Source organism: Pelophylax lessonae (genome assembly GCF_965119305.1).
Source record: "Pelophylax lessonae genome assembly, chromosome: 5".
Lineage (NCBI taxonomy): Eukaryota > Metazoa > Chordata > Amphibia > Anura > Ranidae > Pelophylax > Pelophylax lessonae.
The window spans coordinates 354,594,441-354,611,375 of record NC_138772.1 but is presented as its reverse complement, the minus strand read 5'-3'; the positions used below and the strand labels follow the sequence as shown (position 1 = coordinate 354,611,375).

The window sequence follows — 16,935 nt, the reverse complement described above, 5'->3', positions numbered from 1 at the left end:
TCTGGCTGGGCCATTCAAGAACAGTCACGGAGTTGTTGTGAAGCCACTCCTTCGTTATTTTAGCTGTGTGCTTAGGGTCATTGTCTTGTTGGAAGGTAAACCTTCGGCCCAGTCTGAGGTCCAGAGCACTCTGGAGAAGGTTTTTGTCCAGGATATCCCTGTATTCATCTTTCCCTCGATTGCAACCAGTCGTCCTGTCCCTGCAGCTGAAAAACACCCCCACAGCATGATGCTGCCACCACCATGCTTCACTGTTGGGACTGTATTGGACAGGTGATGAGCAGTGCCTGGTTTTCTCCACACATACCGCTTAGAATTAAGGCCAAAAAGTTCTATTTTGGTCTCATCAGACCAGAGAATCTTATTTCTCACCATCTTGGAGTCCTTCAGGTGTTTTTTAGCAAACTCCATGCTGGCTTTCACGTGTCTTACACTGAGGAGAGGCTTCCGTCGGGCCACTCTGCCATAAAGCCCCGACTGGTGGAGGGCTGCAGTGATGGTTGACTTTCTACAACTTTCTCCCATCTCCTGACTGCATCTCTGGAGCTCAGCCACAGTGATCTTTGGGTTCTTCTTTACCTCTCTCACCAAGGCTCTTCTCCCCCGATAGCTCAGTTTGGCCGGACGGCCAGCTCTAGGAAGGGTTCTGGTCGTCCCAAACGTCTTCCATTTGAGGATTATGGAGGCCACTGTGCTCTTAGGAACCTTAAGTGCAGCAGAAATCTTTTTGTAACCTTGGCCAGATCTGTGCCTTGCCACAATTCTGTCTCTGAGCTCTTCAGGCAGTTCCTTTGACCTCATGATTCTCATTTGCTCTGACATGCATTGTGATCTGGAAGGTCTTCTATAGACAGGTGTGTGGCTTTCCTAATCAAGTCCAATCAGTATAATCAAACACAGCTGAACTCAAATGAAGGTGTAGAACCATCTCAAGGATGATCAGAAGAAATGGAAAGCACCTGAGTTAAATATATGAGTGTCACAGCAAAGGGTCTGAATACTTAGGACCATGTGATATTTCAGTTTTTCTTTTTTAATAAATCTGCAACAATGTCAACAATTCTGTGTTTTTCTGTCAGTATGGGGTGCTGTGTGTACATTCATGAGGAAGAAGAATGAACTTAAATGATTTTAACAAATGGCTGCAATATAACAAAGAGTGAAAAATTTAAGGGGGTCTGAATACTTTCCGTACCCACTGTATATATATATAAAATATAATTTTTTTTTAGCTAAGACCCTAGGAAATAAAATGGCAGTCATTGCGACTTCTTATGTATGTATACATATATATATATATATATATATATATATATATATATATATACACACTGGAAGTGGTTAATAATGTACTGAAACAAGAGGATCAGCAGCAAAGTAAGCCAGACAGCACTTTTAGGAAGAGAACTAAGCAATATGTGTCTCATAAAGTTTCCTATTTTCCTAGAAGGTTATATAAATGCATTTTCTAGGTTCATGTTGCTGACATGCCCCCTATTATTTCTTCATAGTCTACGTATGAAGTCAGATGCGGCTGGAAATGATCGCTCTCTGCCGCCACCTGCTGGATATCTGCACAAGTGTCTCTCTATCCTCTAGTAGAGCCTGGCTAGACCAGGCAGCCGCTTGCAGATCTGTGGAAGGACGGCATAGGCAGCTGCATGGCGACGTCCAGTGTGATTTTACCGTGGTTGCATCCGATTGTGGTCCGGAGGGGATTTCAGTGTTGTGTGACGGTGCTGTACCATGACTCCCGTGTATTCGGCATCCCTACACCGGCAACATCTGTCACTCATTGCAGATACGTCCACTTATCGCCCGGGCACTCCGCGAAGAGCTATCTCTACAAGTTCTCTTCTAAAAACAAGTGAGCACAGCGACACCTACTGGCCACTCCGGGCACTGCACTGTATGGAAATGGCAGTGTGGAGGGAAGTGCTGTGTGCAGGGCCATCAGCTAATATAGTACAAGTATAGAGTTATATGACTCCACGTTTCATGTACACAGGAGTCAACTGGGTCCCATGTAAACTTTCAGGGGCCTCTGAGATGCTTCAAGCTATTTTGATTTGCTGTTGCATTCACAGCGGCTCCTATGGAGTGGAAAATTATATTAGATTTACCCAAAAGCCTGTGTACATGACCTTGTAAAGGATGCGTACATGTTTATTCCTAATGTCTCCCTTCCGGCCTTTCTTTTTTTAGATTTTTGAGTAATGCCTTCTAATGCAAATTCTGCTGCCTAATAAGTCAGTAAAGGATCAATTTTATTTTTATTTTTTTTTTTTATTTTTTTTAGACCTTATGAACACAGACACCTGGGGCCTTACAAAGTAAAATTTGGTGTATTTCCCCACCAGGGAGCCAGTGGTCCTGCGTTCAGCCACCCATAGAAATCAATATGCAGGTATATGCCTGTTCTTGCACATACATGTACATGTGTGCAGACATACGACCCTAGATGAAGACTGTCTGCATCCAGGGGTGTATGTCCATACACATGCGCATGCTTATGGCAAGCCACTGATTTCTGTGGGTGGCTGTACACAGCACCTGTGGCTCCCGGGCAGGAACATGTCAGGCTCTTTCCAGCTTTCAGCCCCTAAGCTGGAGGGAGTTTGAATAAACTATGAGCTTGCTGATCAGCATGATCCTGGCCCATTCAAACTACATATCTGTCTGCTGCAGTGGAGGATGGGACTTGTTGTTTTCTCATTCACAGTTTTCTGCGAATGAGTGATGTAGCTGTGTGGGCAGTGCCACACTGTTTTCAAAATATTCAGTGGGTGGGGGAAGAGGATCCTCTGTGCTGACTATCCAACCTTCCCCTCACCTCCCTACATAATGCTTTATGTAGCTGCGACAAGGAATAGTATAGAGCAGGGCTTGACAAATTTGCTTTAAATCTAGGAGGCAGCTTTTTTTAACGAACGAATCTTATGGGGGGGGGGGGGGGGGGACATGTAATATGCTCCCGAAGGTTAACGTATCCTTTAACCCTTTCAAAGCCAGAGCTGTTTTTGCACACATTTAAAAAATAATTTTAGGCCTGAAGGTTACATAAAAACCCCCAAAACGTTATATATTTCCTGAAAGACACCCTAGCCTAGAGAATAAAATAGCGGTAGTTCCAATTTTTTATGTCACATGATATTACAGCAAACACACAAAGGGAGCAAAGAATGAAACCCAAGAACCAACAATATGACTTTGCTCACCCGGCGCTAAAAGGTCCTAAAATTCAAATAAAATTAAATTAAAATCAAGCTGCTGCTATAATAGTGGATAAACATCAATATGGTGCATAAAAGATCCAAACAGCCCGAGGGCTCAGAGACTCCTTCACACACTAGCAGCGCTGTGGTCCATGAGTGAACATGAATCAATACATAGTCTCAATCAATGAATGAAAGGAAAGTCCAGACATGCAGTCCCAAAAGGAAGTTTGCTGAGATAGGTGTATCCTTGCAGAGAGCCCAAAAAGACCTTCACCACACCGCTGTGTGCACCCTTAAGTGGGAACACTTACCAGATCAAATCTGCATATGTGCCAAACAAATCAGCCAGTGGGATCGCCTTACTCTCCTTCAACCTCCGTATTAAGTTTCAAAGGGACCGCCGCCAGATAGCAGATGGAAACATCTCACCAGCATATGAACCGTTTGCATAGGGAATAGTAATGAAGCAACATAGCGTAATCCAGTACAAAATATGTACGCCTTTATTCCCAAACAATCACCCTTCAACAGTTGCACTTACAAAAAACAAGAAATCATATCAACATGACAGCATGAGAGCCGACAGTCCTACCGCTATCGCCCATCCTGTGCGCCCGCAGCCCGGTACCTGGCTACGGAATAAAGGCGTACATATTTTGTACTGGATTATGCTATGTTGCTTCATTACTATTCCCTATGCAAACGGTCCATATGCTGGTGAGATGTTTCCATCTGCTATCTGGCGGCGGTCCCTTTGAAACTTAATACGGAGGTTGAAGGAGAGTAAGGCGATCCCACTGGCTGATTTGTTTGGCACATATGCAGATTTGATCTGGTAAGTGTTCCCACTTAAGGGTGCACACAGCGGTGTGGTGAAGGTCTTTTTGGGCTCTCTGCAAGGATACACCTATCTCAGCAAACTTCCTTTTGGGACTGCATGTCTGGACTTTCCTTTCATTCATTGATTGAGACTATGTATTGATTCATGATCACTCATGGACCACAGCGCTGCTAGTGTGTGAAGGAGTCTGAGCCCTCGGGCTGTTTGGATCTTTTATGCACCATATTGATATTACAGCAAACGTTTAATGTTTTGGTAAAATATAAAAGCAGAGGTTACGCCGAGTACATAGATACCCATAATGTCAAACCTTAAAGTGTTTGAAAAGGCAGAAGGTTTTTTTTTTTTTATCTTAATGCATTCTATACATTAAGATAAAAAACCTTCTGTGTGCAGAATCCCCACTAATATTTACCTGAGCCCATCTCGATCCAGTGATGTTGAACAAAAGACTCAGCTGTACAGGACTCTCCCTCTTGAATGGTTGAGACAGCAGCATGGTGCCATTGACTTTCGCTACTGTCAATCAAACTTAATGAGCCAATGAAGAGAGAGAGGGGCGTGCCACAGCTCCAAGTCTGAATGGACACACAGAGCCTAGGCTCGGGTGCCCCCAGAGCAAGCTGCTTGCTCTGGGGGCACTCAGCAGGGGGGATGGGCTATGAGCACCAAAGAGGGACCAGGGAAGAGGAGGATCAGGGCTGCTCTGTGCAAAACCACTGCACAGAGCAGATAAGTATAACGTTTGTTATTTAAAAAAAAACAAGACTTTACAGTCACTTTAAACATGTCAGCACCCTATGTTTTCCATAGTTGGCCCTTTTATAAGTCATCAGTTTAGTGCTACTAAGGAGGTCTGGTGCTAGAATTATTGCTCCCATTACGGCGTGCGCAGTGATATGTTATGTATTGCAATGCACATTTTCAGGCATAGGTAGTTCCCCCCCCAAGTGCGTTTGTAATGTGGGGCCTCAATTTTTATTTTTTTTTTTGGGGGGGGATTTTATGTGTTTGGGTGTAACTTACATTTTTTACAATTTAACATTTTTTTTTTTTTCTTTAACTTTTTTTTCCATCACATATGGGGCGAAAAGTCCCCTATGTGATGATTTTTCTTGGTGACAGGTTCCTCTTTAATGAAACATCCAGGGTCTAAAATCACACTGCATTACTTTCTTTTCTGGCTTTGATGGCCGGGGAAACAGTTAATGAGGACCTGAAAATGACATTACACGTCACTTCCAGGTCAACAACTAAAAGGGGAGGAGAGCGGACATGTGTCAGCTCGCCTCCCACCCCCTCTACCCAAGCGGCACCAGCTATGCCGGTCACGGGTCCCCAGATGGGCAAGCGGAGCCTGGGATACATATTGGGGGGGGGCGGGGAGCATTTGGGCGGCAGACCAGGCACCAATTTGAAACTTCTGGTCGCCATTGCGACATGACGCCTGGAGTTTGTCGAGCCCTGGTATGAAGTGTCACTTGAGTAAAAGCTCTGAGTCTGCTGATACCATACCAAGGATGAAGCCCCCCAGCAGCAGTTTGTGGGATTTTGGATGACTACATGCAGAGGCTTTTACAGGTAAATAACATACATAAATTACTTTTATCTAAAAAATAGATTGTATTGAGAAAAAATCCAAAATTACAATCCAGAGCAGACCGTACGCAATGTAACACATGCAAACATTCTGTATAAGTAAACACTCTTAACCACTTCCTTACCGAGTCATGTAAAATGACGTCGGCAAGGTGGTTGTCTAGATCCGGGCCGCCGTCATATGACGTCGGCCCGTTCTAGCTGCTACTGCGCGCCCCCGGCGGCGCGCAGCGGCGCGATCAGGGATGAGGCTCGTCCCTCGGACATAGCCCATCACTGATCAAGGTAAACAGCCAATAGAAATTGGCTGTTTACCACGTGATCGGCTGTGTCAATCACAGCCGATCACATGAGCGGCTCCAGCACGAGCCGCTCGTTCTCTCTGCAATGCGCGCCCCCGGGGGCGCGCAGAGCAGCGATCGGGGACGAGGCTCGTCCCTCGGACAGAGTCGATCCCCGATCTAGGTAAAGAGCCAATGAAATTGGCTCTTTACCACGTGACCGGCTGTGTCCAATCACAGCCGGTCACAAATGTCAACAGAGAACACGGTAACTAGCTGTCACCGTGTTCTCCTCCTCACACACTGATCCTGTGTGAGGAGGAGATTGTGGTAACAGCTAGTTACCAACTACAGTGCACCCCAACCACACTGATTGCCCCCCCCCCAATAAAGAGCACCTGTCACTAGCCCATCAAAGTACCCGAGTACCTGTCATCAGGTACTCAGATGACAGGAACTCGGGTACTCTGATGACAGGTACTCGGGTACTCTGATGACGGGTACTCGGGTACTCTGATGACAGGTACTCGGGTACTCTGATGACAGGTACTCGAGTACTCTGATGACGGGTACTCGGGTACTCTGATGACGGGTACTCGGGTACTCTGACAGGTACTCGGGTACTCTGATGACAGGTACTCGGGTACTCTGATGACGGGTACTCGGGTACTCTGATGACAGGTACTCGGGTACTCTGATGACGGGTACTCGGGTACTCTGATGACAGGTACTCGGGTACTCTGATGACAGGTACTCAGGTACTCTGATGACGGGTACTCGGGTACTCTGATGACGGGTACTCGGGTACTCTGACAGGTACTCGGGTACTCTGATGACAGGTACTCGGGTACTCTGATGACGGGTACTCGGGTACTCTGATGACAGGTACTCGGGTACTCTGATGACGGGTACTCGGGTACTCTGATGACAGGTACTCGGGTACTTTGAGTACCTGTCAACGGAGTACCCGTCATCAGAGTACCTGAGTACCTGTCACCTACCCATCAGAGTACCCGAGTACCTTCCACCTGCTCATCAGAGTACCTGACGCCTGAAGTACCCAAGTACTTGCCGCCTGCTCATCAGTACCCATCACTACTCATCAGTACTCATCAGTACCTATCACGTATCAGTACTGATCATCAGTACCCATCAGTACAGTATCACCTATCACCTATCAGTCAGTGAGTACTACTCATCAGTACCTATCACCTGCCTGTCACCTGCCCATCAGAGTACCCGAGTACCTGTCACCTGCCTATCGGAGTACCCGAGTACCTGCCACCTGCTCATCAGTACCAGAGTACCTGTCACCTGCCCAACAAAGTACCCGAGTACCTGTCACCCTTCATACAGCCACCATGTCCAAGTCCAAAAAGTTTTATATACGTCGTCCGTTTAAACCTAAATACCGGTGTTATGGTAGCAGATAGCTGCCATAACCCTGGTATTTTTTTAAACGGTGGACGGTTTCCGATAAGGGTGGTCCCAGCGGCGGATTCGCCGTGGGATCACCCTTCCGGGATGGCGGAAGAGGCGCCCCCCCCCCCCCTCCCGACGCGTTCCGGTCCTTTTCCCCGCTTACCGGACCCGCCGGCAGCGGGGAAAACGATCCGGTCCCGAATCCTCACAGACAGGATGTCGAGTGAGGGCAAGCTTGCCCTCACTTGACTCTATGGTCTTGGAGGACCGGAGCTACGGAAAATGTTGTTGCCTAGCAACCAGTTTAAAGGTCCTTTTTTTTTTTTTTTTTCATTTTATATTATAATTATTATTATTTTTTTTTTTTTTTCTATCTTTTAGTGTACTTGTGAGATCTGAGGACTTTTTGACCCCAGATCTCACAAAAAAGAGGTCCTGTCGTGCCTATTTCTATTACGAGGAATATTTACATTTCTTTTAATAGAAATAAAAATGATCAATTTTTTTTTTTTTTTTTTAAACGGTGTAAAAATAAAAAATAATAAATAAAATAAATAGTAAAAAAAAAAAAAAAAAAAAATTAAAGCGCCCTGTCCCCGTTAGCTCGCGCGCAGAAGCGAATGCATACAGAAACCCCGCCCACATATGTAAACGGTGTTCAAACCACACATGTGAGGTATCGCCGCGATCGTTAGAGCAAGGGGAATAATTTGAGCCCTAGACCTCCTCTGTAACTCAAAGATGGCAACCTGTAGAAATTTTTAAATTGTCGCCTATGGGGATTTTTAAGTACCAAAGTTTGTCACCATTCCGTGAGCGTGCGCAATTTTGAAACATGACATGTTGGGTATCTATTTACTCGGCGTAACATTATCTTTCACATTATGGGAAAAAATTGGGCTAACTTTACTGGTTTCTTATTTTTTAATTAAAAAAAGTGAATTTTTTCCAAAAAAACTGCGTTTGGAAGACCGCTACGCAAATACGGTGTGATAAAAAATAGTGCAATAATCTCCATTTTATTCTCTAGGGTCTCTGCTAAAAAAAAATATATAATGTTTGGGGGTTCTAAGCAGTTTTCTAGCAAAACAACTGATTTTAGCTTGTAAACACCAAATGTCAAAAATAGGCCTAGGCAAGTGGCTAGGATGCATGATGATGCTCCTTGGATGTTAGGCCCCTCTATATGGCTAGGCTGTGAAAAAGTCTCACACATGTGGTATTGCCATACTCAGGAGGAGTGGCAGAATGTATTTTGGGGTGTAATTTTTGCTGTGTACATGCTATGTGTTAGGAATATCCTATAAATTGACAACTTTGTGTAAAAAAAAAAAAAGTTTTCATTTTTTTCCCACATTTTCCAAAAACCTGTGGAAAAAAATGATATGTTCAAACGACCCATAATGCCTCATAGAATATACGTTGGAGTGTTTGCTTTCCAAAATGGGGTCATTTTGTGGACTTTTCCATTGTATTGGTGCTCTAGGGCCTTGAAAAGTGTGATAGGTAGTAAGAAAGTTTTATGTGTATTTATGCTCCTAGAACGCCTGAATGTGCTTCTTGGACGTGGAGTCTCTTTTTGTGGCCAGGCTGTGTAAAAGTCTCACACATGTGGTATCGCCATACTCGGAAGGAGTAGCAGAATGTATTTTTGGGTGTAATTTTTGCTGTGTACATGCTATGTGTTAGAAATAGCTTATAAATTGACAACTTTGTGGGAAAAAAAAGAAGAAAAAAATTTTTTCTTCATTTTCCCAAGAATTGTGGGAAAAAATTACAACTTCAAAAAACTCACCATGCCTCTTACTAAATACCTTGGACTGTCTACTTTACAAAAAGGGGTCATTTGGTCGGTATTTGTACTGTCCTGACATTTCAGGGCCTCAAGAAAGGAGATAGGCAGTCAGTACATCTGGTGTGATCAATTTTCAGTAATTGGTACCATAGCTTCTAGACTCAATAACTTTCACACAGACTAAATAATATACACTAATTTGGGTTAATTTTACCAGAGACATGTAGCAGTATACATTTTGGCCCAAATGTATGAAGAAAAATTTATTTTTTGCAAAATTTCATAATTGAAACTAAAAAAAAGTGTTTTTTTTTCAAAATTTTTGCTCTTTTTTTGCATATATCACGAAAAAAAAAAACCCCAGTTGTGATCAAATACCACCAAAAGAAAGCTCTATTTGTGTGAAAAAAATGATAAAAATTTTGTTTGGTTATAGTGTAGCATGACTGAGCAATTGTCATTCAAAGTGTGAGAGTGCTGAAAGCTGAAAATTGGTCTGGGCAGGAAGGGTGTCTAACTGCTCTGTATGGAAGCGGTTAAGGAAGTAGCATAACATTGCACAGCAAACATGTAAGTACATTCGGATACAATATCAAAATGACTTAATGACAAATGTGGTGCTTCAGCATACATTGATCAAGGTTCCAGGAATGGAAAAGATCATAAAATAATTCTGTCAATAATTAAAGTGATTAATTGACACTCACAGTGTGGCTCAGCCCTGTCCCCTTCTCCCAACTCATAGGCAATGATTGACAGCAACAGGCAATGGCTCCTACTTCTGCCTCTGAGCCAGTGAGGAGAGAGACAGAGCAGCAATGCTGATCTCAGATACAAAGCTAGATCGAGATCAGGCTCAGGTTAGTATTTAGGGGTCTGGTTGGGGGGGACAGAACACAGAAGCTTTTTTTACCTTAATGCATTAGGATAAAAATGCTTTTACCTTTACAAATGATAGGGTCTGAGGCCTGGGGCATTCAGCCATTGCTGTTCAAATTTTCCTGGGGCTGATAGACAAATCTTTCCATCCTAAGGGTCTCTCCCATCTGCTTCACCCATTCAGAATGTGTGAGTGGGTGGGTCAGTTGATTACACTGGAGTATTACAATGAGCCTACGTGCCTAAAACAGGGTCCTTGCAATTGTAGGTGTAGAACTCTACAGATAGGTGCTAGGTAAAACTATAGTGGGCCTTGTCTGCCTAACAGCAGGGCTTTGATTTATCTAGTCAGGGTGTCAGGGCTTCCAGATGTGCCTGCTGAGGGGAGAAGTATCCCCACTGGCTCCTGTAAGAGGCTTCTCATAGGGCAGTGTGGGAAACCCAATCAGGGGACACATCCCAGCTTGTAACTACCCCAGAAGGCAGATTACACTGCAAGGGATTCTGGGAGTGGGTATAAGTTTGGGGGGGGGGGGGGAGTGCATGGCACGGTGTCTTTGGCTCGGACAGAGTTCCAGGAAGGAGAGTGCGGCTGTCTCTCCTCCTGTCTGAGGAAGGTGGGTGTCGCCTGAGTGTCCAGAGAGTGCTGAGTTGAGCTGAGAGGGATCCGGTGTGCCGAGAGCCTGCGGAGAGAGAGAGGGGCCCAGTCCCAGGAAAGCCTACACAGGTCGTGAGTACTGCGAATTGCCCCTGGGGGTCTGCCTAGAGTCAGAGGGGACCACTCCGGAAGAGGTTCTGGGATCCAGTGTCAGCTAGCTGTAAAGGGGGTACCTAGGTTGAGGACCCTGAAGTTGTAAATGGGGTACATAGTCAGTGGACCCTCAAGAGTTCAAGGAGTAAAGGGGGCACCTGCAGTTTGGGCCCTGAATTGTATTGCGTGTGCCAGTTACAGTGATAGTTATTCGGAGTTCTACAAAATACTACCTCAAGCTGTGCCAGGTGGGGTAATGTATTCAGAGACTTACACAGTGAAACAGTGACAGGAGTTCTACAGTTCTCAGTCTTGGATCTACTGGACTACAGGTCGGGGATTCAACACTTCATCTGTTATACAGAGTGTTCTCAGAGTCAGTGAGCGTCGGCTGGCGTCAAGGAAGCGCCAATGGGCATTTTCGGGATCGAAGTCCCAATTGTAATTAGTTCAAGCCGAAAGGAGTATCCCACTCATTCCCTTCTCCCATCCCCTTAATTTATAATAAAAACCACAAACAAAGATGCCAGAGTTGTCACTGCTGGGGACTCAGGATTTTACATTTTTGAAAAAAAGAGCAACAATTTTGAAAAAAAAAAACAATATTTATCACATTCTGATATATAACATTCCCAAAAAAAATTACAAATCAAATTTTTTTTAACATTTTAGGCCAATTAGTTATCTGCTACATATTTTTGGTAAAACAAAATCGCAATAAGCGTATTTTGATTGGTTTGCGCAAAAGTTACTAACTACGGGAAAGATTTGTCATTTTTATTTTTTTGTTTATTTACTAGTAATGGCTGCAATCTGCAATTTTTTTTTTTTTTTTTTTTAGGGACTGTGACATTGCGGCGGACAGATCGGACTCCTAACTGACATTTTTGACACTTTTGGGGGGGGGGGGGGAACAGTGACATAACTATAGTAATCAGTGCTATAAATATGCACTGTTACTGTAATAATGACACTGGCAGGGAAGGGGTTAACTTTATTAGAGAGCAAGGGGTTAAGTGTGTCCCTAGGGGCGTGCATCTAACTGTAAAAAAGGCGTGGCTTTTGATGTAACCACAGAGACATACGATCCTACATAGCAGGATCGTATGATCTCTGCTGTTACATCAGGGAGAATGACAGGCGGCTTTGTTTACATGTGTGGGGGAGGGGGTTCTGTAACCGAGATAGCAGGTTCAGCTATGCTGAATCCTGTGATCTGTCCCTGTCTGTCACTGAGAAGATCCGCCTGCTTTGTTTACACAAGCGGGTGGATCCCCTCACTTTTTCCCCGACGATAGGGGAAAAGAGACGGTGATCGCCATCTCTCCTCCTCCGGCCCAACTCCCGCTGTGTCTAAACACAACGGGAGCGAGCCTCCAGTGGTGCTCGCACGCCGCTGAGACGGGCAGGAATCCAGCGATGTAGGTCTACGTCGCTGGACCCAGGGCTGCCACTTTGCTGCAGTAGCAGCAACGTGAGCAGTCTGAAAGTGGTTAAACCCTTATTTTGTTAAGCACATTCAGCAGCTGATTTAATCACTTACTGAGTTTGCAGCTTCTTTATCCTTAAAGCGGAGTTCCACCCAAAAGGGGAACTTCCGCTCTTTTGTTTCCTCCCCCCCTCCGGTGCAACATTTGGCACCTTTCAGGGGGGCGGGGGGAACGGGTACTTGTTTTTGACAGGTACCCTTCCCCACTTCCAGGATAGGGCGCCTTCCCTCGGAAGTTTGCTCCCTCCCTGCAGAGCCAATAGGAATGCGCATGTGCAGTAGGGACCCGCCTGTGAACCCGCAAGGCTTCACTGCCGGATTCCCTTTCTGGCAATGGCGTCGGCAGCCGATGGAAACAAGGCGTTTTTATAGCTTAACACTGCTGCTCCAGAACACGCTGGCCCTGATTTTTTTTTTTTTTTTTTTAAAGCTTAAAAATGCCTGTGCCACTTACAAAAGCTCCTAAAAGCATGTGTGTGCATGAGGCTATAGAATAATATGGAGGGGTGTTTTAAAGCTTCAAAACAAAAGCCTGACGCCCCTAAAAGCAGCTGTAAAATGCCCTGTGTGCATGAGGCCTTAATATTCATTGCCCAGGATGGCAAGCCCCCCCCCCCCCCCCCCTTTCTCCTTCCCCCTCCATTCTCCAAGCTAATAGACTGAGTCAAGGCTGCACTGTCATCTGTGGACTCTTTCCTGTTAAGACTAGAAACAGCAGCTTTGAAAGTTGTAAACAGCAAGTGCTGTACAGCAAGACTTATCAAATAGATTGCTACCAGTGGTTCTACTTTGTCTCTAGGCCCTAGGGCAGTGATGGTGAACCTTGGCACCCCAGATGTTTTGGAACTACATTCCCCATTATGCTTACCTAGACTGCAGAGTGCATCAGCATCATGGGAAATATAGTTCCAAAACATCTGGGGTGCCAAGGTTCACCATCACTGCCCTAGGGTATAGAACAATTGGCCTGCATGTGGGCCTAGGAGATGGCCTTGAACCGCACAGTGGGGGAATAGAGTTGCCGACTGAAACTGGAAAATATTAACAGCAGCTGAATAATTTTAGTAGAGACATTCTAATATGAAAATAAACTGTAGTCTCACCCCATGCTATATAGACAGACCTTTTTTCATTGTTCATTCAATTGCATTGATAAGGGGGCAGCCTCACTTGCACAGTGTATGGAGAGTCCCATAGGCAAAAGGCTAGGAATGAGATGGATAAGGAAATCACAGTACAAGGGCATATTTAAAAAGCAGTGATTGTGACTTTCACCAACCTTTCTCTGGTGGAGAGTCAATCACTGTCATTTAAAACACATGGAGCTAGAAGTTTCACCTTGAGAGAATGTTTGCAGAATGTCAGATGTTTTGCTTTATACAGTAAGTTTGCCACTGCATAATGATTTTGAGACTCTCCTTACTTTCTGTATACTTGTATTTAGTGCTCAGCGGTTGTTGCAGTTGGGGAATGCTGTCCATATGCAAATGTGCAGGTGGCAAAAGACTGTTAACCGGTTGCCGACTGCGCACAGTATATTTACTGCGGCAGTCAGCCCCGGCCAGGCAGAGTGACGTAGATCTACGTCGCTAGCCTGTCACCGGGTTGTGAGCCAATAGCGGGCGAGCGTGCGCCCGCCTCGGCTCGTTCACAGAGGAGTCCGGGCGTGTGACCGGCGGACCCGATGTCCGCCGGTCACACTACGATCGTCGGTAAAGTGGGAGAAAGGCGGGCGGCTTATGTAAACAAGCCGCCTGTCATTCTCCCCTGTGTAAAAATGGAGATCAGTCGGTTCTACTATGTAGAACCGTTGATCTCTGTTTTTACAATAGGAAACCTGTCCCATCACAGTTAGAAACACACCCCTAGGACACACTTAACCCCTCCCTCTCCAATACAGTTAACCCCTTCCCTGCCAGTGTCATTTTTACAGTAACAGTGCATATGTACAGTATAGCACTGATTACTGCAGTAATGTCACTGGTACCCCCAAAAGTGTCAAAAATGTCAGTCAAGGGTCCGATCTGTCCGCCGCAATGTCGCAGTACCGCAAAAAAAATCGCAGATCGCCGCTAAAAATGACAAAAATCTTTCCCTTTGTTAGTAAACACGATAACTTTTGCGCAAACCAATCAAAATACGTTTTTTGCGATTTTTTTTTTTTTTTTTTTTTTTTTTTTTTTTTTAACCAAACATATGTAGCATAAAACAAATTGGCCGAAAATGTTAAAAAAATTTGATTTTTACATTTTTTTTTGGGGGGGGGGGGAATTTCATATAAAAAAAAAAGTGAAAAATATTGTTGTTTTTGCAAAATTTACGCTCTTTTTTTGTTTATAGTGCACGATCAAAAAATCGCACAGGTGATCAAATGCCACCAAAAGAAAGCTCTGTTTATGGGGAAAAAAAGGACGTGAAAATTCGTTTAGGTACAGCGTCGCACGACTGCGCAATTGTCCGTTAAAATCACGCAGTAAAAAATCGCAAAAAACCCCCTGGTCAGGAAGGGGGTAAAATCTTCCAGGGCTTAAGTGGTTAAACACTAGGTAAATAGTATAAATATAGTATATTATTTAAAGCTACTGTACAATTTCACTAAATATATTAACTTTTCATTGTCATGCTAATGAAACAATGCCATTGTTGTTGATTACCTTTACAGGAGATGAATGCCGTGTGGCCTGTCTGAGTGTTTGCATCTGTATCCTACTTAAATAAATCCTACTTAAATAATACAGCGGTTGGACAAAAATATGGAAACCCTACATGATTTTCAGATGTGAAAGTGATGTCATGTTTCTGGTTGAAAGCAAAAGTGATGTAACTTGGGCGGTAGGCGGCATAAACTCCAAACAAAACACTAGATACACCAAACTGGACTTCCAGAATCATACTTACCTAGGTGGCTGCAGCATTGGTCTGATGCTGCATCTGTCTCCTGACGCCTCTATACTGAGAACTGATCGATCTAACACTGCCGATCACTCGGTTCTGACAGCTCCACAAGCTGTCAGTCACAGCTCTCTGCTTTGCCCGCTTCTCGCTCCTTGGAGCGCTGGCCTGTGGAGGGGCGGAGTGGCCGTTGCAGGCTCTCAGCGGCTCGCTGAGAGGCTGAGCCGAGTGTCGGTCCAGAAATCTGGTGGATTCCGACTCCGTGGTTGTGGCGACGCGGTGCCTGGACTGACATGTGTAATATCAGCAGAGAGGGGACTTCAGACCGCTGTCTGAAATAGGGTCACAGGAGTGCAAAACTAACTGCATCCCCTGTGAGCTTTGGCTGTACTTCTCCTTTAACCACTTGCCGACCGGACACGTTGACCGTACTGCGGCAAAGTGGCTCGATATCGTCCAGCGACGTAGACCTACGTCGCTGGACTTCTCCCCTTGTGGGCGGCACGCTCCCGCTGTATTCAGTCACAGCGGGAGTCGGACCAGGGGAAGAGAGGCGGTGATCACCGCCGCTCTTCCCCGATCGTCGGGGATCGGGTGTGTGGAAATCTCCTAAGTGACAGACAGTGACAGATTGCAGGATTCAGCATAGCTGAACCTGCGATCTGTGCCTGTTTCACACAGTCCCCTCCCCCCACACACGTTAGTAAGCACCAGGCATACATTAACCCCTTGATCACCAATAAAAGTTAACCCCTTCCCTGCCAGTGTCATTTTTACAGAAACAGTGCATATTTATAGCACTGATTACTGTAGTAATGTCACTGGCAGTGTTAATTTTGGCAGCAAATTTCAATTTAGTTTTAGTCTTAGTCTTAGGACTAAAATGGCATTTTAGTTTTAGTCCCATTTTAGTCTTCTGCAAGTGTTTTAGTTTTAGTCGACTAAAACTCCAGTACATTTTAGTCGACTAAAACTCCAGTACATTTTAGTCGACTAAAACTCATTTTAGTTATCTATATTCGAATGGGTGTAGTTCAATTGTAATTTGTAATGCATTATTTAAGCATTTCTCTACAATTTCCAAACTCATTATATACTACTGCTGGTCCTGGAGTGAAAAATTGAATGTGTTATTATGTATGGTGGTATTAAGCTTTCAGCATGCACCAGTGTTAATTTTGGCAGCAAATTTCGATTTAGTTTTAGTTATAGTCTTTTGACTAAAATGCCATTTTAGTTTTAGTCGTATTTTAGTCTTAAGACTAAAATGCAATTTTAGTTTTAGTCGTATTTTAGTCATCTGAATTGTTTTAGTCGTATTTTAGTCGACTAAAATTGTGTTAACTTAGTCAACTAAAATGTTTTAGTCGACGAAATTAACACTGGTCACTGGTACCCCCAAAAGTGTCAAAAATGTCAGTCAAGGGTCCGATCTGTCCGCCGCAATGTTGCAGTCCCGCAAAAAAAAAATTCCAGATCGCCGCCATTACGAGTTAAAAAAAGAAAAATGACATAAATTTCCCGTAGTTAGTAGCTGAGATAACTTTTGCGCAAACCAATCAAAATACGCTTATTGTGATTTTTTTTTTTTTTTTACCAAAAATATGTAGCAGAAAACAAATTGGCCTAAAATGTTAAAAAATTTTGATTTTTACATTTTTTTTTTTTTTGGGGAATTTCATATAAAAAAATTTGAAAAATATTGTTATCTTTTCAAAATTGTCGCTTTTTTTTTTTTGTTTATAGCGCAAAAAGTAAAAATCGCACA

The 16,935-nt window shown here is 44.2% G+C and overlaps 1 protein-coding gene across 1 annotated transcript in view; it reads left to right on the top strand.

The window, feature by feature from the left end:
* Positions 1-1,615: 1,615 nt before the first annotated feature.
* Positions 1,616-16,935, top strand: part of RBFA (ribosome binding factor A) — a 40,189-nt gene continuing 24,869 nt past the window's right edge. Inside the window, exon 1 of the mRNA XM_082259135.1 lies at positions 1,616-1,867. Within this exon, the coding sequence (XP_082115261.1) occupies positions 1,662-1,867 (206 nt within the window). The 5' untranslated portion in view covers positions 1,616-1,661. The remainder of the gene's footprint in view (positions 1,868-16,935) is intronic.